The sequence below is a fragment of the Canis aureus genome, chromosome 13, assembly GCF_053574225.1.
Source record: "Canis aureus isolate CA01 chromosome 13, VMU_Caureus_v.1.0, whole genome shotgun sequence".
Taxonomy (NCBI): domain Eukaryota; kingdom Metazoa; phylum Chordata; class Mammalia; order Carnivora; family Canidae; genus Canis; species Canis aureus.
This window is the reverse complement of record NC_135623.1, coordinates 57055420-57083358: the sequence shown is the minus strand read 5'-3', so window position 1 is coordinate 57083358 and position 27939 is coordinate 57055420. Positions and strand designations below refer to the sequence as shown.

Genomic DNA, 27939 nt, shown 5'->3' with positions numbered 1-27939 from the left:
AAATTAAAATGCATTTTCGATGTTTTCTTTATTTATTTTCAAGCACTTACATAGAGGTAGTTTAAAACTTAAACCGTATTTTTGCTATATATTATTCTTCTAAATCCACTGTAAAGTGATATGAGTGAAAATAGGATATTGGAGAGAAATTCAAGAGCAAGTTAGATGAAGACTTGGTGACTGATAATAAGCACAATTCCTATAGAGCCTAGATTTTCCAGGACAGTCTCAATTTAAAATTTTCTGTCCTATTATTTTCATTTGTACATTTAGCCCCTCCCCAACTTTTTGCAGCTTTGTTAAGTTGTAACTGATGAATAAATGGTACATTTAAAATGTACACTGTATCAGTTTTGACATATGTTGTCAACTGTGAAACCATCACTGCAATCAAATAATGCACATATCATCACCCCAAGAGTTTGCTCAGGTCCTTTGCAATTTACTTTCTCACCTTCTGTCCCCATCCCCAGGTGAACATCAACTGCTTTCTGTCACCATAGATTAGTTTTCATTTTTCAGAATTTTATATAATTGGAATTACACAATACGTCCTGAATATAGTACATTCTACAAGACACGGTTTTTAAAAAAATATTTTATTTATTTATTCATAAGAGACAAGACTGAGAGAGTGAGAGAGAGAGAGAGAGGCAGAGGGAGAGGCATGCCCAGGGATCATGACCTTAGCCAAAGATAAACGCTTAACTGATTGAACCACCCAGGTGTCCCTCAAGACATGTTTTAAAAGAGTAGAGGAATTCTAGATTTAGAAAGATGAAAGAGCCATAACAATCAAATGCAATAGGTGAAACTTGGTTGGATGCTGGTTTGAAAACACTAGAGAGCACACTGGGTATAATCTGAATAGGACTGGATACCACATGACAATAGGGAATAATTATTAATTCTCTTGGATGTGAACATGCTAATCATATTTTATGTAAAAGAATATCCTAAGTATGTTGAAGTGTTAGGTCTAAGTGTCTTGGTTTCAGCAATTTACATTCAAATGGCTCAGAAATATAATTAAATAAAGCAATGGAAACACTTTAACAACTACTGAATCTACATGCTGGGTATAAGGGTATTTATAAAAGTTGTTCTCAACTTCTCTGTATGTTTGAACTTTTTTAATAATAAAAGCTAGGGGAAGGGGAAAGGACAGAAAATGAAAAATCAAGACTCTCCTGAAAAATCTAGGCTATAGTCAGTCATCATCTTTTATCTACTTCTAAATCTCTCGTTGAATCCTCTCTATATACAATTTTATCACCCCACATCTGATTTAGAATAAGCACATATTTTAACCAAGAGCAACAATGAATATCAAACTTCACTTCAGATCATATATAAAAACTAACTTAAATTTGATCATAGACCTAATTGTAAGAGCTAAAACTATAAAATTTATATAAGAAAACAGAGAAGAAAATTGTAGGAACCTTGGGTTTGGCACAGATCTCTCAAACACATGCAAAAATGCATAAATATAAAAAAATAAATCGAATTTCACAAAAATTAAAGTTTAAATTAAAATCACAATGAGATACCATTATACAGCTGCTAGAATGGGTAAAATTAAAAAGATTAATGATAACAAGTGTTTGGGAGAATGCGGAGTACTAGAACTCTCATGTACTATTAGTGGGAATGCTAAATGATATAACCACTTTGGACAACAGCTGAATCAGTTCTTTAAAGTTCAATGTATACCAACAAAAATGACCCATCATTCAACCCTTAGATATTGACCTAAGAGAAATGAAACAGCTCAAGTATCCAGCAACAGGTAAATACATAAATTGCAATATGCCCACACAATAGAACTCAGCAATGAAGAAGAATAAAGTATTGATATAGGGGGGAAAAAGTTCTCAGAATAATAATAGTGGAGAAAACCCGCATAACCTTGCCTATGGTGATGACTTTTTAGATATAACACCAAAGGCACAATCGATGAAAAAAATAATTCAGAAGCTGGACTTCATCAAAATGAAAAACTGCTTTGTGAAAGACAATGTCAAAAGAATGAGAAGACAAGCCATGAGTTGGGAGAAAATATTTGCGAAAGAGCTTATCCTTCATGGCTCTGTTCAATAAGCCCCTCTTCTAAGACTCTGACCTCCTTTTTGCTGTTTTTAAGCTATATTGAAAATATTACTTCTTTTCATTCATTCACTCAAAAATATTTACTGTGAGCATGCCATGTTTTAGGCATTGTTCTAAGCACAGAGCGCATATCAGTGAATAAATCAGATGAAGTCTTTGGCTTATACTCTAGTAGATGTTTATGTGGTGGGGGGATACTATAAATAAATATAAGGGAATTCCAGGTAGAAATATTACTGTGAATAATTAAAAAAAATAGAAGAGTAAAGGGTGATGATGTGGTGTGTATTATTTTATTTTATTTATTTACTTATTTTGAAGGGTAGTTGACATATAATGTATTAGTTTCAGGTATCAAAATAGTGCTTTGACATTTATATACATTACGAAAGAATAAATCTGGGTATCATCTGTCACCAAAGTTGTTACAATATTATTAACTACATTCTCTATGCTGTACATTTTATCCCCATGACTTTATTTTAAAACTGGAAGTTTGTACCTTTTAATCCCTTGCCCCTGTATTGCTCATTCTCCCATCTCCTTGTGGCAACCTCCAGATTGTTCTCTGTATCTATGAATCTGTTTCTGTTTTGTTTTGTTTGCTCATTCATTTTGTTTTTTCAGATTCCACATATAAGTGAAATCATATGGTATTTGTCTTTCCCTGTCTGACTAATCTCACTCAGGATAATACCCTCTAGGTCCGAACATGTCACAAATGGTAAGATTTCATTCTTTTTTTTTTTTTTTTTTAGAGATTTTATCTATTCATAAGAGACACAGAGAGAGACAGAAATATAGGCAGAGGAAGAAGCAGGTTCCTTACAGGGAGGCGGATGTGGGGCTCCACCCTAGGATCCCAGGATCATGATCTGAGCCAAAGAGATGCTCAACCATTGAGCCACCCAGGTGCCCCAATTTCATTCTTTTTTATGGCTGAGTAATATTCTATCGTTGGGGTGTGTGTTATTTTAGAAAGGAAGTTGGAGAAGGTGTAGCTGACAGCCACTGGTGCCTCACCCAATTCTCCAAGGTACTCTGGAATGATCTAGTACAAGCCATCCTCACTGGAAGCAGTTGTGATTCTCTGCCTATGGCTTTTCTTTATCTGAATGTGGGGGCAGGCCTATGCTCAGGGAAAAGACCTCAGCCAATGGCAATGGGAGATGAAGGACAAATATCCTAGCTTCCCTGCCTCCTTGGGTGGGACCACTCTGATATGTATTCCACATGTTTCCTAGGGATGCCCTATGGTATTGATCCCCAGTTGCCCTCAGCAGTATCCTGCTCATTAAAGTGTTCTGTACTGTTTCTTTCCCTTTCAGTATTACTTCATTCCTCTGCCAATACTTCCTGATGTCACATTTTCCCTTTCAAACATGCTACTTGTACTCAGATCCTTAGTTTTGGAGAAACCCAGCCTAAGTCAGTGAGTCTGAGAAGTGATGCAAAGAAGGAGACAATCAGAATAAGGTTTTAGAACTGGATCACTTGGTGGTCAGATGGCAATGAAGACTCAATTGCTGTTGATAATCTCTGGCATACTCTTGCATCATTATTACTAAAAGTCTCACCTGTGATGAATTGGGATCATGTACAAGCATGAGTTAGAAAAATGCACTGGCCTATAGAATAGTTCTTGAACTGCAATATATGAGAATTTTGCATTATTAGAATTTTGAAGTTGGTTTATTGTTAGCTTTTGGAGGAGCCACGAAGGAAGAAAATAACAGGCTCTGATCAGATAACCATTAATTTAGAACATAGTTTGAAAGAAGGCCAGAGATCTTCCCTGGCATCTTTTAAAGGGAGTCTCATCTCCTGTAGACAGAGAACACTAAGTTGAAAAACAAGACCCCAAATTTGATCTTCAGTACGGCAGAAGGAAGTTGAATTCACTGTCCAGAAGATTTCTTATGCTAAAGTCAGGGACTTGAAAGGAAAGAACAGGAGCCCTGAGACTCCTGATGGGAATGGTTGGGTGAATGGGATTAAAGACTTAACTCCCCAGATTCCTCTGGATACTCTGGGCCAGAATTCTCTGGAGCCCTTCCTCTTGCTAGAGGAAACCAGTCTCCGATTGTGTGGAGATTGTGCAAAGACTTTACCTAGGGCAGATACCTTGCAAGATGATGCCTGTCTGTAAGATCTTTCCTTGTCTCTCTTTATTGCTTCTAGACCAGTAATTAGAAATCTTATTATGAGCCAAGCAGAGAAAGACTGCTATATGAAGAAAGGGATTATTCACCAAAAGCACTGCAGAACCTGGCAAATATGTACCAGCAGGAACTAGGAGAATTTGCCTGGAAATGGAATTTAAAGGTGCTGGATCAGGGAGGACAGACTATAAGGCTAGATAGGAGAGAGTTTATTAATAAGGGAGCACTATCCAGTGACTCAAGACGTTATGTTCTGGAAGAATGCCTATAACTGTACCTAGTATGTTGCAAAAGTGGCTCCTTGAAACTTGAAAACTATGATGAGATAGAGGTACTGGAATTTCTTAGAAGAAAGATGAGGTAGGGGTAAAAAAAATTCAAATAGATTAGAATTAGGATAACATTTATTATTTAATACTAGTGAACCCGCCAGCTAGCAACATTCCCTGGGAAGGCTCAAAAGACACTCCCTTCACTAAAGTGATAAGTATTGTACAAGTACATTCTGAGAAGCTCAGAATTGCTTGTCCTCTAGATCAAGATTGATAAGAGATGCTTCAGAGTCAATGGACATAACAGGATTCTAGAGGCCAGGTTGGCAGCACTAAGCCATTAGAGGCAACAGGGATGTAATTATGGTCATGTACATCAACATGAATTCATTTTAGGGACTTAATGTTGACAGGGGGTGGGTTCCAGAAGAACACATGAATTGTTTGGATTTTAAAAACATGCAAAATGAAAATGTAAATGTATGTGTGTGTGACAGATTAGTAAACACAAAACTAGAATAGGGGCGACTGAGTGGCTCAATCAGTTAAGTGTCTGACTCTTGATTTCAGTTCAGGTCATGATCTCTGGGTTGCGAAATCTGCCCTGAGTTGGGCTCTATGCTCAGTGGGGAGTCTGCTCAAGATTCTTTCTGGGCAGCCCTGGTGGCTTAGCGGTTTAGCGCTGCCTTCAGTGATCCTGGAGACCCAGGATTGAGTCCCACGTCAGGCTCCCTACATGGAGCATGCTTCTCCCTCTGCCTTTCTCTGCCTCTCTCTCTATGTCTCTCATGAATAAATAAATAAAATCTTAAAAAAAAAAGATTCTTTCCTTCTACCTCTCTTCCTCCCATGCCACCTAAAATAATAGAGGAAAAAAAACTTAAAAAGAAACTAGAATAATGGTTCTGGAAGGAAGAGAGAAAAGAATAGGGATGAAGGGAGATGTATAACAGTACTTCTAAGGAATTGGTAATATTTCCTATCTCAAGTCAGGTTGTAAGTACACAAGTATTCTTTTTATCATTATTCTCTATACACATAAATGATACTTTTTGAATATATTCAATATTTAACAAAAAATGTTTAAAGAAATAAAGCCTAACCGTGATTCCTTTCAGTTGTGATTCACAGTAGAGAGTAGAGGCATTGGATAGATCCAAATTCAAGTTAGGTTGGCTGTACAACCTTAGGGAAGTTACTGAGTTTCTAATAGGTTTCTCACCAGGAAAATGATTTTTAAAAAACATTTTATTTCTTTATTCATGAGACACACACACACACACACACACACACACACACACAGAGGCAGAGACATAGGTAGAGGGAGAAGCAGGCTCCTCAAAGGGAGCCTGATGTGGGACTTGATCCCTGGACCTGGGATCATAACCTGAGCCAAAGGCAGACGCTCAACTGCTAAGCCACCCAGGCGTCTGGAAAATGATTTTGATAATGTCTTTCCAGCAGGGTAGAAGTAAGGATTAAATGAGACAATTTATATAAATCTTATAATCAGTGCCTGGCACATATCAGGGCTATTCAATAAATTTGTCCACACTTGCCTTTTCTTCCTTTTTAGAAAATTTCCATCTTCTTCACTTAATTCCACTTTAATTATTTCCTGTAAGCAAAGAATTATGCCGGATGGGGTCTGCCTTCATTTAAAAAAATAATTTAGTTTCAAAAGGCCATCTATCTCATTTGATCCTCTCATTCAGTCCTCATTGCCTAGCACAGGATGGAACATGAAGGAACCCCAATAGATCTCAGCAAATGAGTGAATGTAGAAAGTAGGTATAATGGACTGAATTGTGTTTCCTCAAAGTTTACATGTGGAAATCCCAATCTCCAGAACCACAGATGTAACTATTTTTGGGGATAGGGTCTTTAAAGAGGTGATTAAATTAAAATGAGACCATTGGGGTAGGGCCCCAATCCCTAGTATCCTCATAAGAAGAGGAAGAGCCCCTAAAGATGAACTCCCTGAGAGGAAAGGCCATTTGAGGTTACAGCAAGGAGGGGTTATTTACAAGACAAGGAGAGAGGCTTCAAGAAAAACCAACCCAGCCAAGCCCTTGATCATGGACTTTCAGCCTCCAGAACTGCGGGTAGGGGGGTTGGGGTGGGTGCGGGTGGGTGGGGGTGGGGGGGATGGGGGAATGGGTGGAGGAAAACTTGTTTAAGCTACTTGGTCTGCAGTATTTTGTTATGGCAAGCTTTATAAACTAAGACAGTAGGGCAAGTATTATTTTCCCCAAGTCATAAATGTATAACTGAGTCTCAAGGCTTAAGACTTTCACAGATTTGCATAAGCAATAAAAGGGCAGAATTATCCATGAACCTAGATATCAAATTCTGGTCCTTTCCACTATAGCCTGCTTCTTTTCAAATTGTGCTACATTAAGATATTTTAATCTGTACAAAATTTTTAAATTAAATTTTAATTTTTATCAAAGTAATTTCAGGGCTCATAAAGAACAGTCACAGAAATAAACAGTGGGGCACCTGGGTGGCTCAGTTGGTTAAGTGTCTGCCTTTGGCTCAGGTCAGGATCTCAGGGTCTTGGGATCCAGCCCTACATCAGGCTCCCTGCTCAGCAGCGAGTCTACTTCTCCCTCTCTCTCTCTGAAACTCTTCCCTGCTTGTGCTCTCTCTCCCAAATAAATAAATAATATTAAAAAAAAATCAAGGGCACCTGCATTTCCTCTTAACTAATATGAATTCTTTAGAAGCAACTACTTTCAACTCTTCCAGTGCTGCTTTTTCCTTTCAGTATTTGTGTCTAAATCATATGCTGATACAGGTAGGTCATGATTTTTCAAGCCAAGATGTCACCTATTAAGTTCCTATTATTAAAGATGAGTCTTTCATTATCTCAACATACACAGACACACAGTTATCCCATTCCCATTAGTCTTTAAAAAGTTTTATCACTGTCTTTGATACTTTTCCTCTTCTGTATTATCTCAGTTTCCTCCAAGTTAATTTTACTTTTGTATTAGACTTCCCTCATGTTTGGTGGTCGTTGGCTTTCCATTATATTTAAGAAAAAGCCTGTTTTCTGCTTTACCCTGCATTTATGCCTTCAGAGGCAACTAGTGATTTTAATTTTGCCATTTTCTTGGGTTCCATATCAGGAATTGGCTGGTTATTGCAGGACACTCTGCTGCAGAGACTTAGATTCTAGCTTCCTTTTCTTGAAGTTAGTTGCTCCTGTCCACCTACTATCTTCTAGAATTTCCTGACATCTCTTTTCTCCTATTATCTTATTTCCTGTTCTCTATGTACTTTTTATAGCTTTTTATTCCTTTACTATTATTTTAGGGGGTTTTGAGAGGAAATAGAGAACAGACATATGTTTTTAAACAGTCTACATTTCTAATTTTGACTTTTCTCAGAATTTTACTATTAGTTAATAAATAATGGTTAGTATCAGCTCAATGCAAATGAATACAAATATCTATGAGTAACTATTTTTCCAGGTGCCTCTGTCAAAGTCTCTTTTATACTGAAAACTTCAGCTTGTGTTATGAGTGATGAATAATATGATATTTCATACTTATGGATCACTTACTGTTTTTATTAAAGATTTTATTTATTTATTCATGAGAGATAGAGAGGGAGGCAGAGACAAAGGCAGAGGGAGAAGCAAGCTCCATGCAAAGAGCCCAATATGGGACTTGATCCTGGTACTCCTGGTACTCCTTTGCCCTGAGGTGAAGGCAGACACCCAACCGTTGAGCCACCCAGGCATCCCAAAGATCACTTATTTTAAAGACTTTTATGCTTAGAGCCAGGTGAGGAGGGTGAGCACACAGGGAGGACCAGTGTGGAGCTGGATTCTGAGCAGGCCGAGGCATGGGGTAGCAAAGACTGAACAGGGGGAGGAGAAGATCCAGGCAGAGGGGTGGCATGTCGTCAGAAGCAGCAGTGGGGGGTGGGGCAGATCCCGAGCAAGGTGAAGAGGGCATCCATACTGTGGGGTGGCCAGTGCTGAGGTCAGAGCCCAGGTCTGTTGAAGAGGGTGTTTGTGGGGATAGCCTGGCACAGGGGTCCTAGCACAATCAGTTGAGGAGGGCAAGGGAGCAGTGGTAATGGTGTGAGTTTGGTTATATACCAAGGGACTGATCAAATAAGTATGTGTATGAAGGATAACACAAGCGAGGGTTTTTTCTCTAGGAGACTGAAGTCATAAATATGGAAAAGGAAAAAGCCAGAATAACTCCCAGGTGTGGGATTGGAATCAGACACCATCAATGTGAATTTATGGATTACACTGTATACATATTTATATGTCATCAATATAGATATATAAATACAGATGTAAATGTATATGTGTGTGTGTGTGTTCCTTAGCTCAAGAGAGTCTGAGAGCTGTGAACTCAAATTGCAACCAGCAGACCCACCCAGATTGTGGCTTCTAAATACCATTCACCTTTTAAAGGAACCAAGGTATGGTGCCACATTTATCATATAAAAATATAGCAGATATTTAGTAAATAAGAAATTATTGAATGGGACATACCTATGCCAAAATAAACTGAAGTTCAGTTTAACTGATTAACTTTTATTTTATTTGGTAACTCCTATTCCTTGGAGAAAGGGACACTTTCAACACTGGGTCTGGAACATTTTGTTGGGCTAGAAAAAAAAAGTACTAAAAGAATGATGGGACAAAATGACACAGAAGCCAATCTGGAGGAGTTCCCACTAGTCAAATATAGGACAATTTAAGCATCAAAATAAATAACAATAGTAACAGATTTTAACTCATTAAACAAGAGAGAAAACCATGAGCCCATGCTGATATAAATGAAAAAGTGAAAATTTGATAAGGAACGAGATATTTATTTAGATCTAAAGTATCTCCTCACAAAATTAAAACTTATTAATTCCAAGTGGAAAAAACAGTAATTTATTTTGGAGTTACCTAGTTGTGGAGAAGCCTGGCAGACATCATTTTAATTGGGTGATTAAACTGGACATCATCAGTAGTAGGACAAATTGAGCGGCACCTAATGAGATATAATAAGAATAGCACTACTTTGGTAATATTCATGCTAAATACAAACACACTCAAGTTGAGGGATAGTCTCCACAAGAACTAACCATAATCTTCAGAAGTATCAAAGTTGTGGAAGCCAAAGAAAGACTAAGGAAACATTTCAGATTTAAGGAGATTAAAGAGATGTGATAATTGAACTCAACACACATTCCAAAGTGTACCCTTTATTTTGCTATCAAGGTTATTACTGGGACAAGGGATGAAATTTAATGGAAGCCTCAGGATTAGATGGTAGAAATCATCAACTTGATATGCTGATTTTGATGGTTGCACTGTGATTATATAGGAGAATGTCCTGTATATATTGGCTTAAGTATTTGGGGGTGATAGGACATCAGGTTGGCAATGAACTCCCAAATGGCTCAAGACAAAAAAGTTCTTTAAACTGTACTTTCCACTTTTCTGTGAGTTTGATTGTTTGAAAATAAGTAGAATGGTTATTTTTGGTTTTAATAGGGAAATGAAAATTTAATCATTCTTAGACACAGGTCTAAAAAAAGAGCTTAAAAATGCCACTGATATGTCTTTTGCAATGATGATGTAAGAGACTAAAAGCCAACCATCTGGAGATCACAAATTCATTTATTTAAAAGTGCTCTTGAAATCGAATTGCTAGAATTTTTAAGCTACAAGAAGCAAAAAAGATTCAACAGGAAGGAAAATTGCTATTTAAAATAAAAACATTTAGGGACGCCTGGGTGGCTCAGTGGTCGAGGGTCTGCCTTTGGCTCAGGGCGTGATCCTGGAGTACTGGGACAGAGTTCCACATTGGGCTTCCTGCATGGAGCCTGCTTCTCCCTCTGCCTGTGTCTCTGCCTCTTCTCTCTCCGTGTCTCTCATGAATAAATAAATAAAATGTTAAAAATAAATATATAATATAAAAACATTTAAATACCATTTAAAATAAAAATGGTAGCTATTTCTGGGATTAGAAGGTGGTATTTCATCTCTGGGGTACATGGTTCTTCTAAGAAAAACATCTCTAAGGGTGTTATGGACTGAATGTTCACAAGTTGGTATCTTATTACTGCCCCCTGCCCCATTCCTACACAACCGTGGGATAGTACTATCAGGCGGGGCCTTTGGGAGTAATTAGGAGTAGACGAGGTCATGAGGATGTAGGCCTCATGAATGGGATTCATACCCTTATAAAAGTTAGGAGAGTGGTTGATGTTCTCTGTTCTCCATCATGTGAGGCTGCAAAAAAAGTTGACTTGTAAGAGGGTCTCTCACCTGACCATGATCGCACCCTGATCACAAACTTCCAGCTTCTAGAACTGTACATTTCTGTTGTTTATGAGCCACCCAACCGCTGGTTCCTTCTTATAGCAGTCAGGACTAAGACAAGTGTGTCATCAAACACTGCTAATTTCCTACTCCTTATCTGTTTTTCCCACTTTTCTTATTAATGGAATTCCGACCTCACTTTGGGCCATAATGCCCAGTAAAAAGACTTCTCAGCCTTCTTTAGATCTAGGCATGGACCCAAGATACATTCTATCAGCCAGACCTAAACAGGAGTGTGCTGGAAACATCAAGGAAAGAATCAGCATTTCCTCCTACAGGCACCACCCTTTCCTCTTCCTTCTAGTCTGCAATTTAAATGTGACTCCTGAGGAATGGCTGCTGATGTGTGACTCATGATGATAAAAGTCCGTGTGGTGTGGATGGCAATAGGATGGCAAAGAAAGAAAAGTAGCCCGGGTAACTGATTGTATTCTGAGCTACTATGCCAATCTTGAATTCCAGACTAGAGGATTTTACACTGAGAGAAACAATGAATCCTCTAAATCTTTATGCCAGTTGGGTTTTCTGTTATTTACATCTGTGAATGTTATTGATAACGAGCTTGATGGGCTTTTTAAAAAAGATTTTTATTTAGTTGAGATAGAGAGCTATCATGTACGTGAGAGCACAAGCAGGGGGGAGGGGCAGAAGGAGAGGCTCTCTGCTGAACAGGGAGCCCAAAGCTGGGCTCAACCCCAGAACCCCCTGATCATGACCTGAGCTGAAGGCAGATGAGCCCTAATGGGGCACCCTAATGGGCTTTTCCATGAGAGGTTGAAACCCAAGAGAGTTGAATGGCTTGCTCAATAAAATAAAAGGAATCTTGTACTTAAAGAGATTGCTTTGGAGGGATGTGAGGAGAATGTGGGGGTTAGAGTAGCAAATATAGGGTGATGGGAAGAGACTTAAGGAAAGATACAATCAGTAAAAGAAATCCTTCAGGTTGTAATTGGCCAATAGTTTTAGGGAAAGTTTTATTTGACATTGATTTTTGGAAGTTGTATCCTGTACTCTAAATTGGCTCTTATACTATAATAACCAGTTGTTACTCCTCAATCTAAAAGTCCACTACATAGAACACTCTCATGTTGATGAATTAAATAGTAGTGTTCCGTGCAGGGCACAGCATTGAAATAATTTGAGTAAGCCATCTATAGTGGAGAGAACTGGCTCTGAACTTTTCATAGCATGTAAGATGGTAGGTCATAACATTCTTTTTGGTTATTAAAAGAAATGTCAACCTTGAAATAAAAGGCTGGAGAACCTGAGGATTTCTTCATCTTTGAAATGGCAGCATATTTGTTGAAAAGGCAGCCTTAAACAAATACCTCAAGAGTACTGGTGTTCTAATGTGTGGTACTTCTTTCACAGAAAAATCAATCCCTAGAGTTTTTGTTTCCTTTTCTCTGAAAGTTCTTTTATAGTTTGGACTGGAACTCAGAACGCACGTTTCTATAAAAACAGTTTAACAAGGGGGATCGCATTTTGACGTCAGGTCACAAAAGCTTATGTAACCTAACTTCACTAGACTACAAACACAATGACTTGCTATTCTTTATGTGTCTAAATGCAAACTTGGTAATAAACTCAGAAACTTAATACAACTTTACATTCTGCTCAGTTCACTGTCTGTTGCTTCAGCAACTAAAGAATCTGAACTCTTGTGATACACATAATCCAGTATCTTAACATCCTTTGCTTTTAAGCATTGTCGACAACGGAGAAGTCACAAGCTGATTGTTTCACAGGAGACTTTAGAGTCAAGCTTGGGAACCAGGCCCATTACTTTTGCCCATAGCTCCTGGCCAGACCAATTACATTGCCCCAGACTAATAGCAAGGGAAACTGGGAAACAGTCTTCTCATGTGCTCAAGGAGAGGAAAAAGGAATGTGGGTATCTTGCACCTAGTTTGCAGGGTTTCGTGAAGATTGAATAACTGCGCATTCTAGGTTCTTGAAGATGTCATGCCTTTTCTTTCCTTCAGGGTGGTGGATTCTGATGCAAAGGACTTCTAGTGAAAGGGTTTTGGTAAAGGAAATCAGTGCAGATGCCCATAGAGCTAAGAAGAGGTTGTGGTAGCCTGAAAGGTGTGTAGAGAATAAGAGATTTAAGAACTGTGTAGTTAGATGCTATTGGAAAGGGTTTCTAGGAAGTTAAGACAAATTCAGGGAGTGGGAAAAGAGCTAATAAGGGTTTTAGGTGGGAGAAAAATCAGAGCTTTCTAGGAAAAGCACAGTGGGGTGAAAGGAGAAGAAAGCAGCGTCTAAGAAAATGTATAGGTAATTTTCAGAAAATAGGGGAATGCTCAATATCTCAGAGAATGAGTTCCCCACTTATTAAAGCTTCACTGTGATGTTGAAGGTGAGTGAAAAGCTACTTACTAACGGGAGACCATCCTCTATTAAAAATACATAATACTCTTAGACTTAAAATGTAACATTGTTAAAGAGAAAAAGGATATATTGTAAAAACAATTATTTCCAAATATTATCAGAGTCCAGTTTTTAGTTTCTCTAAAAATATTTACATTTAAATACGATTGAAGAGGGATCCCTGGGTGGCGCAGTGGTTTGGCGCCTGCCTTTGGCCCAGGGCGTGATCCTGGAGACCCTGGATCGAATCCCACGTCGGGCTCCCGGTGCATGGAGCCTGCTTCTCCCTCTGCCTATGTCTCTGCCTCTCTCTCTCTCTCTCACTGTGTGCCTATCATAAATAAATTAAAAAAAAAATAAATACGATTGAAGAATGCAATGTGTGAAACATGATTGGATCCAGGTTGGGGGATAGCACAGCTATCAAAAATTTATACCCGACATTGGCTAAGAGAGATCTGAAATATTTAATGTCATACACACAAAAAGGTAACTATGTTAGGTGATGGATGTGTTAACTAACCTTATTGTGGTAATCACTGTATGTATATCAAATCATCACGTTGTATACCTTAACCTTTTACAGTGTTGTCATTTATATCCCAATAAAACTGGAAAAACTCCTTGGGACAACTAGGGAAATCTAAATATGAACTATATATTTAGATATAGATTTTTGTTAACGTTTTAGATCAGGTTAAAGATTGAAGTTAGGTATATCCTTTTGCTTAGGTTGGAGTGAAGCCACACGAGGCCTGCAACTTAGTTTCAAATGGTTCAGGAAAAAGTGCTTAAAGCAAATATAGCAAAATGAATTGAGGGGACTTTTCAGTGTTTCTGTATTTTAAAAACAAAGTCATAATGAGATTCTGAAAAATGACAATAGGATTGAAGGTTTCTAGCATGTGATCATTTATTTGCTTACTAAGAGAATAAAAGCAGTCACTCATTTACTTATAGATCATTGGATGGTATATAGATCAAATCGTTTTAGATGGTAGTGACTGGAGTCAAATGTCAAACCCGGCACATACTAAGGAGTAGACTGTAAGCTCCATGAAGCTAGGGATTAGGCTTGTTTCATCATTAGATGTTCAGCACTCAGTTAAGTGCTGGGAAATATTAGGTGATAAATTTTTGTTCAGTGAATTGTGAATTAAATGTGAAAAGTCTACACTTATGATAGATATTCTAACACCTTTATATTTTCTGTATACCACTGCATTTTGGAAGTTATGGTAAAAATAGTTAATATTTTTGTATCTGGTACCTTTGGCAACTCCCTACTGTTAATTCAGTAATTCAACTTTTAATTTCAAGCCAGTACATTTTAAAGCCTTTGGTCTTCAGGGTTAAATTACAACCAATCCTACCTTGGAAGGATTTTATTAGATAAAAATACTTTGTGACTATTAAGGACAAAACCAAAGGAAGGATTTTTCTGAAACTCTGAGGTTAAATTATCAGATTACAAGAGATTTATTTATTTTCTATTAATACTAGTTTAGTGTTCATTAATAATTCATTTTTATAGTCAGTCTTTTTTGAAATCCAGTTGATGGTAAAGGCAACAGAGGGGCAATATCATCAAGCAGTTGCTAGGTTTTCTAGGTTGATTTGTTCTCAAACTTACAAAATGTCATTAAGTTCTGATATTCATTTTTTTTTTCTTTTTAAAGGTTTTGTTTATTCGTTTGAGAGAGAGAGAGAGAGAGAGAGTGCACAAGCAGAGGGAGTGGCAGGCAGGAGGAGAGGGAGCAGGGAGCCCAATGAGGGACTAGATTCCAGGACCCTGGGATCATGACCTGAGCTGAAAGTAGACGCTTAAACAGATGCTCAACTGACTGAGCCACTCAGGCACCCTGTGACATTCAACATTTTTAACAGCCATTACAAAAGTATTAGGGAACTGATCACCAAATCCAAGGGCCTTTCCTGAATTATCTGACACTACTAACCATTGCTTTCCTTTGTGCAATTATTTTCTCAGATATTAAGGAAGCATGGTGGTTCTCTGAAGATGTAATGGGTTTATTTGAGGAAAGAGTGGAGAAACCTTATTTTTTTAAAACAAGCTTCCATGTGGAACACCTGGGTGGCTCAGTGGTTGGGCGCCTGCCTTCAGCTCAGGTCATGATCCTGGGATCCAGGATCGAGTCTTGCATTGGCCCCCTGAGGGGAGCCTGCTTCTCCCTCTGCCTGTGTCTCTGCCTCTCTCTCTCCCTCTCTATCTGTGTCTCTCATGAATAAATAAATAAATCTTAAAAAAAAAAAAAAGTTTTCATGTAATCCCCTTTTAGAAGTTATTTATAATAATCATTAAAATTGTATTTATTTATTTTTATTTATATAGGCCTTAATCTGATCCTAGAGCTATTGGAGCAAAATGAAACGATCTTATTTAATGATAGAATACAAGGTTTGCCATCTGGAAGTAAACAATCTTCTATAGACCACTGGAATTAATTTATCTTACTGGTCCAGAAGACTGAGTCAGTGTGATATAATGGCAAACAAACTTATTGGAAGACTTGGGGTGGAATCCAGGCATTCTATTTACTTGCTTTTTTGACCCTAGGTAAAATAATTTCCCTGGGTCTCATCTTCCTCCAGCTTTAAAATGTCACTGATTCTACACAAAGAACTGACAGATATGAAAATGATAAAGACGACCAAAGAGAAATTTGCCAGGTACAGGACATGTATGGTATAGTATTTGATATTACTGAGTGAAATTAAACAAACAAACAAACCCCAACAAACCATGTATTTTAGCTGGGACTTCAGAAGAAAGAAAAAGGGGGTGCCTGGGTGGCTCAGTTGGTTAAGCGTCTGCCTTTGGCTCAGGTCATGATCCTGGCTGGAGTCCCTTGGATGGAGTCCCGCATCAGGCTCCTTGCTCAGTGGAAGTCTTGCTTCTCTCTCTGCCCTTCACCCTTGCTCATGATCTCTCTCTCTCTCTCAAGTAAATAAAATCTTAAAAAAAAAAAAAAAAAAAAGAAATGAAAAAAGTCACTGTGACTTTTATAAAATGAATGAAACTGGGAAATGAAAAAAACCCCTGTGCTGGGAAAATAATTTGTTACAGAGTTGCCTATAACATACAAAGTAACGGAACAGAATTCAGTTACATAGATTGGAGAGAATAAAAATCACCTTTTATATACTTGAGGGAAACTAAATTACAACAAAACCCCAAACCACCAGGAGAAATTCCAGCAATGGAAGATGAAAGCATGGGATTATTCTGGAAGGTAAAAATCAAAATATAAAATAATCTTTTCCTATTTTTAAGATGCTTGTAATCAAATTCATAGAAGATAATTAGGTAAGCTATAATTGTATTTTGGAAAGATCTTGTCCCAAATCTGGTAACTCATCTGGTAGCATTACCTTACCTGAAATACATTGTTCAAATGTGGACTATAGAAGGATATTGGAAAATCAGGCATCTCAAATACTGGGAATGAAAAAAGTAACAACATTTCATAAGAGGAAATCTGAATGGCTAGTCAATATATGAAAAGGAACTCAATAACATCACCAATAAGAGAAATTCAAAAAACCATAATGACATACTAATACACATCCACCAGACTGGCAAAAAGATTGACAACACTCAGTGGGTTGAGGGGGTGGAGGAATGGGACTCACCTAAAATGGCTCTTATAACACTCTAGAAGCAGCTCCCAGGTATATGCCATACGGAAACTGATATAAATGTGATGGACTACACATACGAAGAACGTTCACAGCAGCGTTTTTAACAGTTCCACATTGGAAACAATCCAGATGTCCATCAACAATAGAATGGCTAGATAAATTATGGCATATTGCTACAATGGAACACTGCAATTAACTGAACAAATTACAATTATATGAACAACCTGAACAACATATGGATTAAAAATGATGTGTGAAAGCAACAAGCAAACAAATTACATCCTATGTTGTCCCGTTTAATAAAGTTCAACAGAAAGGGCAAAACTAAACATATTGTTTAGGGATGCTTGCTTGTGAAAAAACAATAGAGAAAAACAAGGAGATGATTATCAGAAAAGTCCGAATAATGGCTACCTCTAAAAGAGAGGGAGAGTTGTGCTCAGGAAGGTCACCAGGGGGGCTTCTAGGATGCTGGCAATGTTCCATTTCTTGACCTGGCTGGTCACAGGGAGGTTTCTTTTATAACAACTTATTATAACAAATAACTGCTTTATGCGTTTTAATGTGTATTCACAATAAAAATGCTCAAAGTAATTGAAGACTCTGGATGGCATTTCTACAAATTTTACCAGATAATTTAGCTTTATGAAATCTCTGACAGTAAAAACCACTGATGTGGGATAATAAAACGCTGATTAAAATAGTTTCTCATAAGAGCTCACTTTCAAGTGCAGGAGAAAAGAACCCTATACAAACATTCCTTTGTTATATTTTAACATTGTACGCAGATCTTTATCACAAACTGATGAAGCAGGAAAAGAACTGTTACCTGAAATTTCAGATTTTTTGGAATTTTGGAACAAACTAGCTGTTTCCTCCTCTGGATTAATAAGTAAAAGAACTAAAGAGATGCAGACCAAGTTGGAAATTCATGAACTTCCTCCTCTCCACTTGCCAGTTCCATCTGCTTCCTCCAGTTACTGTACTGGGTGGTGAGGAGTGTGGATTTTGCCCAGTAAGTTTAGTGCTTCTATTTCTTCATAAGTAGCTGGATGAGGGCTGTCCTGAGTGCTTTTCTGTCTCTCAGTACTAAGGTTCTAAGGTGGAGCCACTTACAATGAAAACACATCAGGCTGCTGAAAAACCCCATGTGGTACAGTACACACTTTTCTGGAGGTGTCCCCTGCTGGGTTGCAGAGCTCTCATGTTTTCCCTTTTTATCCAGTGTCCAAAGGGCTTAAAATCTGAGGTGCTCAGCTTCACAAAAATCTCTTAAATTTGTGCATTTAACTCATTCAATTTCTGCCAGGAAATTAGGGAGAGGCAAAACCATGTGGGGCTATCACTTGGGGATCAGATTCTCTGTGAGTCTTAACTTGGAAGGACATGGTAAAGCAGCGATCATGACAACGCAGTAAAATCCACAGTAGCTTAAACAGGATAGTTAGCCTGGCTCTTGGAACTTCGCATCAAGGACACCTGGGCAAGTTCTGCTTTGTGAGTCTCTTCTTGCTTCTGCAACACCCACTTCCCCACTCCTATCACTCTTTCTGCAGCATTTTAATAAAAATGAGCCCTTGGGTTCGCCCAGTTAGAACCTTCTTTGGTCTACTGTTTGCATATGATGCTGGTAGAAACCCTGAGCTTCCAAAATCTGCCTATAAAAACTCGCTCCTTAGTTCCCAAAGCGGAAAGACTTGTAACATCCATTCATGCTGCTTCGGGAGCAGGTGGGGTGTGCCAGGGTCCGGCGGCGGAACTCTGGAATCTGCGTCCTTCCATCCTTGCTGCTGCTTTCTCATCTCAGTCTCCACGCTATTCACCCGGACAGGTTCCAGGCAGATTCCGAGGATTCTGACACTTTCATCTCAAAATTTCCTTTCCTGGAGAACTAACTACACTTTACAACTTGGTGAGTTTTACTTGAATTTACTTTCCAGGGTAACATCTGTAGGAGAAGCTGCGTAAGAGTGACAATATTTATTTGAGAAAGGAAATAGCCTTTGGATTAGACCTGAAACGCAGGCCAACGTTTTCTCGATGACGGTTGTGGACACTTACCTAACGACCAGAATCAGCTCTCCAAAAGCTTCACAACAAGCAAGAATGATTCCTAAAATGGAGACACTACTAACATCTCCTCCTGAAAAAAGTCAAAAATCTCTCCACAGTCTCCGGGAGGATGGTCCCCTTCCCTCGTCCCGGCCAGTCGCCCCCGCCCCCCCCCCCCCCCCCTTTGGAGCATAAGGCTCAGATGGTGACTCGGGACTCAAACCACAGCCCTACGTCCCCCCGCGGGGTGGGGGTGGGGGTGGGGGTGGGGGCGGAGAAGGGCTGTCTGGCCGCTCTCGTCTCTCCGACGACGCTACGCAGCTTCCGGAGCGCTCGCGCCCCATCGAGTACTCTGCGCTCCGCGGGTGCCCGGGGGGAGGCGTCCATTCATCCCCGAGCATGTGCTCGGCCCGACCGCACGCTGCCGGGTGTCGGCGGCCGGGCCTCGCCCCGCGCCCGCGCCCCGCGCAGGGGGAGGGGGCGCTCGCTCCCCGGAGCAGGTGCAGCGGGTCAGGCGGCGGGGCAGCCCGCGCTCAGTCCGGCTTCCCGAGGCCCGTCGGGGCTGGATGCCTCACCTTCGGGTGGTGCGCGCCCGAGCATGGCCGCGCGGGCCGGGCCTTCCTCCTCGCTCCCAAAGGAGCAGCCACCGCCTGCCCCGAAGGAGACCGCTGCGGAGCGAGCTCTCCCCGCCGCCGCCGCCGGGTCAGGGGTAAGATCAGGCGGCAGCTTAGGCTCCCCTCGGCTCCTCCCCTTCCTCTCCTCGGTTCTGACGCGGCCGCAGAGGCGGCGGCGGCGGCGGCAGGTCCCGCGGCCCGAGGCGCACCCACCCGCTCGCGGAGCCCCGACTTCCTCTTCCCTTCCCGCGTCATCAGAGCGCGCCGCAGTCACCCAGGGCGGGGTGCCTAGAACCGGGGGAAAAAAAAAAAGGCCCGCGGAGGAAACGTCCCGGCGGAAAGAAAAGGGCGGGGGTGAGGGGAGCGGTTGCTAGGTGACTTGCGTCATCCGGCCGCGCCGCTTTCCTCCCGCCCCTCTCTGGAGTGAGGCGAGAGCCCCGCACAGAGCGAGCGAGACAGCGAGCGGAGCTCCGGGCGCCGCCGCCGCCGCCGCGGAGAGCGTGAGAGCGAGCGAGCGTCCGCGGGACCCGGCCCCCGGGCACCGGCCGCCGCCGAGACCTCCGTCCTGACCCGGACCGGCGGGAGCCGCGGCCGCCCCTCTTCTCCCCCCCTCGCCTTCCCGGCCGGCAGCCGCGGCTGCACACGCCGGAGCCCGAGCCCGAGCCCGAGCCCGAGCCCGAGCCCGAGCCGGAGCCGGAGCCGGCGGCTGGGGGGCAGGGAGGCGGCTACCTCGGGCCGGGACTCGTCAGCCGCTCCGCGCTGCGAAGACGCCGAGGACGGGCCGGAGCTTCCGCCTCGTCCCGGGCCGCGGGGCGAGGGACCCCCGACGTGTAGGGAGGGGGTCCCGGCCGCAGCGACACATGCGGGAGCCGGGAGCGGGGGCGGCGCCGAGCGGAGCCGGCCGGGTCCCCCCCCTCGCCGCCGCCTCGGCCGCCCGCCCGGGGCCGTAGCATCTGGCCCCGGAGTGTATGAGCCGGGGGCCCGAGCTCAGCAGCCACCCCCCGGCCGGGGGGGCGGGGACCCCGATGTGAGGCGGCGGCCCGGGCGCGGCGGGGAGAGCGGGAGCGGCGCCGCCGTCCTTCCCTCGCCTTCCCCCCGTCCTCAGCCCCCTCGCGGGGGGGTCCTCTCCCTCGGCCAGCCGCCGGCCCCCCGGCTCCTCGGCAGGACTCCGGGAGGAGTTCCCAGAGCCCCCTCCCCCGCCCCAGCCCCGAGGGCGGCGGGGCCGGGGGGGACCCGGGGGGCCGGCCGCAGCCTCAGCGCCACAGGAAAACTTGGGAAGAGCAGAATCTGGAGCCTCGCCGACGGGACTGTCCCGGGAGACGCGGCCCGGGGCGGGCAGGAGACGCAGCCTGAAGACACCCAGGAAGAGGGCGGCAGGAGGGAAGCGGGGCGGCCGCCGCCTCCCGGGCCCCGGCAGCGCGGAAGAGCCCGGCTGGCCGCCCGGCTTGGCGCGAGCACCGCTCCGCCCTCACAGCGCCGGAGCCTTCCGCGGCCGCCGCCTCCCCGACGGAGGACGGGCGCCGGCCCGGTTCGCAGCGCCGCGGCTCTCCCGCGAAGTGTGAGTGGCCCGGGGAGAGGGCGCCGGGGCGGGGGGCGGGGGGGGGGGCGGGTTGGCGCTGCCGGAGTGGGGCGCGCGTTCGCGGGGTGCGGGTGCGGGTGCGGGTGCGCGTGTGGAGGAGGCGCGGTGCATCTGTATCTGTACCGCGGGGGAGAAGGTTTGGGCCGTCCTGGGTCTCGGGACGCTTCACCTCTTTGTACGGGTAACGCGCAAGCTTACAGGTCCCTGTCTCAGGGGAGTTCTGTCTTTGTCCAGAGCGGACACTTGCACCTTTCTGGCCAGAAATCGGCAAAAGGAAATTGAGGAAGCCAAAGCATATGTGCACACAAAGGACATCTCTGTAATACACCTTTTCCTGGTACACCGGGTGTGAAACAGCGCTGTGGTTTTTGTTTCGGGGCAACTCTTAGGGTTCTTGGGAGGGAACCTTTTACCCTGTGAACCCCTGAATTTTACTTTCGGTAAAATTCCTTTCTTGTTTTTGCAGTCTTCCTTGAGAGATTTTCATTTCAGTACCTATTGGTACAGGAGTTGTTTTTTTTTTTTTTTTTTTTCTTCTTCTTCTTCTTCTTCTTCTTCTTCTTCTTCTTCTTCTTCTTTTTTTTTTTTTCTTTCTTTCTTTATTTCTTTTTTAACCTTCTCATTTCCTGGGTCCAACTCCTGCGTGTCAGGATACTGTAAGAGATTTCAGGTACTCAGGAAGTTGACTCTTACCAATCATGACTTACTTGGGGGAAGAGCATCTAGTACTTCAAGCAGTTTATAAAAGTTGTTACCTTTTTCCCCCTACCCAAATGCCTTTTCTTTTCTTTTCTTTTTTTAATTTTTGAGTAGCCTATCTTAATTGCCAGCACTTTTTTTTTTTTTTTAATTTGGCAGGATGACTTGAAACTTTGCTTGTTTGAGTTATCCTTACTTTGCTACCAAACAGGGAGAAACTTTTTGATATTTGATTATTTGAAGAGTGATTCTTTTCTCTTCCCTTCCATTATTAGAAGGTGAGGTTTAGGTATCCCGTCAAAGTGCCCAGGCGAGGTGCAGGAAAGTAAGGACCATTCCATGTATTTAAATAGACCTTAAGTGTTAAGCATAGGGTGGAATTTTATTTAACAGAACATAGGCAGTACCATACTGAGAATTGTGACTCCTCCAGACAACAGTGTAGGCTCACTACCTGTGAAGCCGCTGCTGAGAGAAGCTTTGTGGGAATGAATGAAAGGCTGGGATTGTCTGTGCTAACTTATCCATTCAGGATCTTGATTTTACATATATTTAAAACTTTCTCAAATAGGGTTTTCGTTTGTACTTTTTCGAGGTAGTGGGTTATACAAGTGTACTAGCCCCTGAAATATTTGACATTTCATTTATTTATCCCAAACCTGTCTCTTTAAAGTCCCAAGGCACCTCCAGCGTTTTTGTTTTGAGAATGCTAGGACAGGCTAGAGTTCATCTTTTCCTGGTTTTTTAGATTTCGATTGTTCCTCTTTATTTACCATCATCATGCCTAGTTTTCTGTGTCAGTCTTAGAATGATTTCTTTGATCCCTTGATCGTTTTGCCTCTCCTGGAACTTTTCCAGCTGTTTTGTTTCTCTTTATATATTTGTGCTTGGGATGCTTTTGTAAGGAACCTTAAGTTCTATCTATTTTAAATGGGTAATGACATGAAAATTCTGATGAGTAGATGTAATGTTAGGTGTTGAATCAAAAGCAAATGTCTCTGTATCTGTTATCTTATTTTGAGACCTTGAGGAAGTCCTGTATCCCATGTTTCACAAAAGATGGGAGGAAGAGAAATCTAGTCTGGGCATAGGCTGTTTTTTGGGGAGGAAGGGAAGCCATACCTAGCAAACTATAACTTGAGTGTAGATTTGTACTCTGTCGAAGTTGCTTACTAACTTTAAGACTTCTTTTTTATTGCTTTGACTGGAGATTGGTTAAAAAGCACGGTAATGTTTTATTGTATGTTTGGGTAGCAAAGAAACAGCAAAGTATTTGGGGTCCCTGCCTTTGAGATGCTTTTACTTATGGCATAGGCTATGAAACATAAATTCTACAAAATTGTAGGAAAAGGGGGGAATGAGCCAATATTTATTTACAATCATTATATGTCATACTACTCTGGTGCCTTATAGGTATAAATGTATTTGTATATTTTCCATTAGCAAAATGTTGATGTTGGACTATACAAACCCAATTGGAATGTCTGAACCAAATCTGGGAAAGAAGGTCTCTCTTAGGAAGAAAGATACAGGTGGAGGTAGTGTTTAAGACTTTTGGAATTGGGGGGTGTGAGGGACAAATGTAATCAGGAAGTTAGCTTGATGGGAATATGGATGGAGGTTGTTAAGTGGGCTTAGAGTCAGTTTGTGTTTGTGCAGTTACATGTATACAGCCCAAAGGAGCAATTGAGAACAATGTTCCGAGAGGGTAGTTTTAGGTGATTGAGGAGAAATTGTATTTTTAGTTCAAGAGGCATTATACCTGGAGTAGTTTTGTTTTTCTAGTGAACCAACATTTTAAACCATGGTCATCAAAGAGCTCTACAACTGGAGGAGTGAAAAAGGAGATGTTCTAGTTTGGTGCTAGTGGTTTCTTATAGAAAATAATTCAGAAATAGGGCAATGGACTTTGTTTTTGACATTACATTTTAGGGCAAAAAGTTGGTGCTGATGCAATCTGAAGACAGAAAAATAGTTAAACTAATGAGTGATATGCTGAAAATGTAAAGTTAGGAGTCATTTTCACAGTATTAAGGTTTCTCAGGAGAGCTGAGAAGAGAATAGAGAGCCAAAAAACCCGTGTATTTTTACTTTGGCGGGGAAGGGAATCTGTTTAAAGTTAGCAAAGATATAGTAAGAACAGAGAATGGATGAGACTCTCCCGAAACACATATTTTAGAAGTGTGTAAGATTTGAAGTTCAAAAGGGAGGAACAGGCTTTAAACATGGCTACCACTTCAGTGTTTGGACATGTGAGTCTATATTTGTGAAGTAGCTAACAAGCTTTCTGTAGAGTATATAGGTCCCTTGAGATTAAGTTCAGAAGAGTATATAGGATTTCACAGTTAAGGAACTTCTATATAAAAGGACAGGTTTGTTTTCATAAAATTCATGCTTTTAAAGTTTGCCCAGCATTATTATCCTAAGTTTGGTCTTTAACATGACGAGTGAAGTAGGGCTAAAAATAGCTGGCAGAGAAGGCTGCTTCCCCTGCTTGCAGTTGATGTGTCTTTGTGTCCCATACAATGGAGGGGATATCCCTGTGTTGGCACAGCAGTGCTGAAAATGCCTTTTTTTTTTTTTTAAATCTTTTTATTAAAAAACAAACAGAAACAACTTGGCATCGACAAAATTCATCTGTCTTTGAAGCATGAGACACTGGAAGATTTTTTGTGTGTGTGTGGTGAAACCTGCAGCTAATGGGCCTTGTTTTTAGTGTTGACTCTAACAAAGAGTAAGGATTGTAAGGTCAGTAATATATACGCATCCACACTTTTTGTATTCTTTAATTCATTCAGTTTGTCACCTTCCTACTAGCTTCTTTGGTCTCTTCTTAAGAGTTTAATTCAAATGGCAGAACCCTCTGGGGAAGAGATGTATTTAGGTAGGGAGCCAGATCTCAATTGATCCTAAGATGAAGGTACAGGACTGAAATATGTGCCATATGGGTGCCTTCTCCACCCCTCTATTTTCCGCAACATATTTTATGCAGGTGAAACCATGTTTAGATTAACTTTAAGGACAGCATTTTCAGGTTGACATGATTTACTAGTAAAGATAGTGGGAAAGGTGTGACTCTGGTAGGAGGGAGTGGTAACCTCATTGTGCTTTGCCTTGGCACCTTTGGGGTTGATACTGGATGATTAAAGAGGCTTGGGTCTACATTTGTGTTTTAGCATCAGATGATCTAAAAACCTACACCGAGGCTGAGAGCAGCTCAATTCACTTACTTTAGAGATGGTGCTTGGAGACATTATGTGTTGCCTCTAACATCTCATTGTGTGGAGAAGACGTTTTAGGGGTTGGTAAGCTTTTTTTTTTTTTTTTTTTTTTTTTGCAAAGGGCCAGTCAGTAAATATTTTAGATTTTGTGGACCACATCTGGTGCAACAAATGAGTTCTGCTCTTGTGGTGTGAAAGTAGCCATAGATAGTATATAAGCAAATGAGTGTGATTGTGTGTTCCAGTAAACAGCGGACCCTCAAACAATGCAAGGGTTTGGGGTACCAGCCTCCTGGGCAGTTGAAAATTTGTGTAGGCCTTTGACTCACTCCAGATGTAACTATTGATAGCCTACTGTTGCCTTGAAGCTTTACTGATAACATAGTCTAATACATATTTTGTAGGTTATATGTATCATACACCACATTCTTACAATAAATTAAGCTAGAGAAAAAATGTTATTAAGAACATTACAAAGAAGAGGAAATATATTGACAATTCTGTACTGTATTTATTGAAAAAAATTCATGTGTAAGTGGATCAGTGCAGTTCAAACTCTTGTTCTTCAAGGGTCAACTATACATAAAAACAGGAGGTAGGTTGGGTTTGACCTGTAGTTTATGGAACGCTAGAGTAGACAACTGCCAAATCTGCCAACAATACAGTATGAGCTTCATTCCATTACAACACTTGGATTGGCTGTTTTAGGTGTTGTCTGTTTTCCTTTTCTTTTCTTTTCTTTTCTTTTCTTTCTTTCTTTCTTTCTTTCTTTCTTTCTTTCTTTCTTTCTCTCTCTCTCTCTCTCTCTCTCTCTCTTTCTCTCCTCTCTTTCTTTCTTTTTTTAAAGATTTTATTTATTTATTCATGAGAGACAGAGAGAGGCAAAGACATAGGCAGAGGGGAGAAGCAGGCTCCTCACAGGGAGCCTGATACAGGACTTCATCCCAGGACCCTGGGATCACGACCTGAGTCAAAGGCAGACACTCAACCACTGAGCCACCCAGGTGTCTCTCTGTTTTCTAAATGAGATATATTCCTTGGGTGCTGTCTTAAAATGATTGTAAAGTTGGCTGTTCAAACTACTTTTGCCTCCAGAGTGATGAAAACTATGAGTTGAAGAACAGGGACAGTGCTGCTTATAGCAGCTAAAAAGTAGGGACTACTTGCATTTTTTGATCAAAGATAAATAATTTGCATATAGTGATCTACTGGCTAGGTGTCATAGCCAAAAGTATCTTTGAAGAAACTTAAGGGTGTAATTTTGAGTGGTACTGAAAATAAATTATAAAGCATTTACCTTAGGTGTACAATTATAAGTATTTATGGTTGTTTTGAATCAGGTGAAGATATTAGCCAAATTATAAGAACATTAAGACTTGGTACTTCTGTTTCTTTAAAGTCTTAATGTCTTACAATGACCAGTTCAGTGTGTAGAATTATTGGGTGCACAATTTTTGTTAAGTATTTTTTGTAACAAATCCTCTAGATTATTTATTAATTTTTAAAAAGATTTTATTTATTTATTCATGAGAGACACACATGGGGGGAGAGAGAGAGAGAGGTAGAGACAAAAGCAGAGGGAGAAGCAGGCTCCACGCAGAGAGCCTGATGCGGGACTCGATTCTGGGTCTCCAGGATCATGCCCTGGGCTGAAGGTGGTGCTAAACCACTGGGCCACCCAGGCTGCACCCTCTAGGTAATTTAAATGTGTACTTAAAAAAAAAAAAATCATTGCTGTATTCTTAAGGGTAAATGTAGCATGGATTAATTTATTTATTAGGTGAATTTATCTCAAATATATTGTTTAGAAAGAATAATTCACTTTGTGAATTTTACATTATAGCTAATATCAAAACATTTGTAGGTCAACAGATACCTACATGTATTGGGTGGTGGTGTATTCCTTTCCTTTCCCTTTCCCTTCCCTTCCCTTTCCCTTCCCTTTCCCTTTCCTTTCCCTTTCCTTTCCCTTTCCCTTTCCCTTTCCCTTTCCCTTTCCCTTTTCCCTTTCCCTTTCCCTTTCCCTTTCCCTTTCCCTTTCCCTTTCCCTTTCCCTTTCCCTTTCCCTTTCCCTTTCCCTTTCCCTTTTCCTTTTCCTTTTCCTTTTCCTTTTCCTTTTCCTTTTCCTTTTCCTTTTCCTTTCCTTTCCTTTCCTTTCCTTTCCTTTCCTTTCCTTTCCTTTCCGATTGTAAATACTTTAGGTTGTGTGGACCACATCTATTTATTTGAGAGAGAGCAGGGGAAGGGGCAGAGGGAGAGAAGCAGACTCCCTGCTGAGTGTGGAGCCTGACCCTGGGCTTGATCTCAGGTCCTGAGATCATGACTGAGCCAAAATCAAGAGTTGGATACTTAACTGACCGGGCCCCTCGGGGACCCCTATAAGAGCAGGTTTTGATCACCAGTCTGTCTTATGTCTTCATGTACTTTTAGATTTTTGATACTTTCTCTTTAGACCTCATTGTTACTTTCTCATGATAACCTTGTATAATATATTTAGAGTGTATTTTTCTAAATGTATATGACATTTCCTGAACACTATGGGATATAAATTTTCTAATAATTCTATTACTACACATAAGTATATTTAAAATTTCTCTCATTCCACCTTCAGAATTGTGAATTATTTGAGGGAATGTATGTACTTGATCAGGATTTGAATGACTAATATGTAACAATTTCTCTAAAATATTCCTTTAAAATTTTTGAGTAACATTGGATTTCTCGGAAACAGTAAGCTAGTACGAGAAAAGATGAGAGCCAGTATATGTTGTATTATCCTGAAAGGCAGGTAGTTGAAAAATAATAATCAAAAATGCACAAGAGTATCTTTTGCCCTTTCTCCA

General features: G+C 41.3%; 2 protein-coding genes across 37 annotated transcripts in view; one reads left to right on the top strand and one right to left on the bottom strand.

Annotated features, from left to right (window-relative positions):
• LOC144282555 (uncharacterized) overlaps window positions 1-20127 on the bottom strand; it is a 59369-nt gene extending 39242 nt beyond the window's left edge. For 3 of the 34 annotated variants that reach the window (XR_013351045.1, XR_013351046.1, XR_013351039.1), the window contains exons 1-5: window positions 16667-19540; window positions 16032-16244; window positions 13424-13599; window positions 12224-12347; window positions 9474-9558 (exon numbers count right to left, since the gene is read on the bottom strand). Coding sequence is in view for 12 of the 34 variants with exons in the window: in XM_077846381.1 (XP_077702507.1) it covers window positions 19045-19074; window positions 19559-19852 (324 nt within the window). In the remaining 22 variants the exon portion in view is untranslated. The other 31 variants (XR_013351035.1, XR_013351033.1, XR_013351036.1 and 28 more) reach the window with 27 other exon arrangements.
• The window catches only part of FBXW7 (F-box and WD repeat domain containing 7), a 232728-nt gene continuing 224850 nt past the window's right edge, over window positions 20062-27939 (top strand). The window contains exon 1 of one of the 3 annotated variants that reach the window (XM_077846371.1): window positions 20062-21155. The gene's annotated coding sequence lies outside the window, so the exon portion shown is untranslated. The remainder of the gene's footprint in view (window positions 21156-27939) is intronic. The other 2 variants (XM_077846368.1, XM_077846366.1) reach the window with 2 other exon arrangements.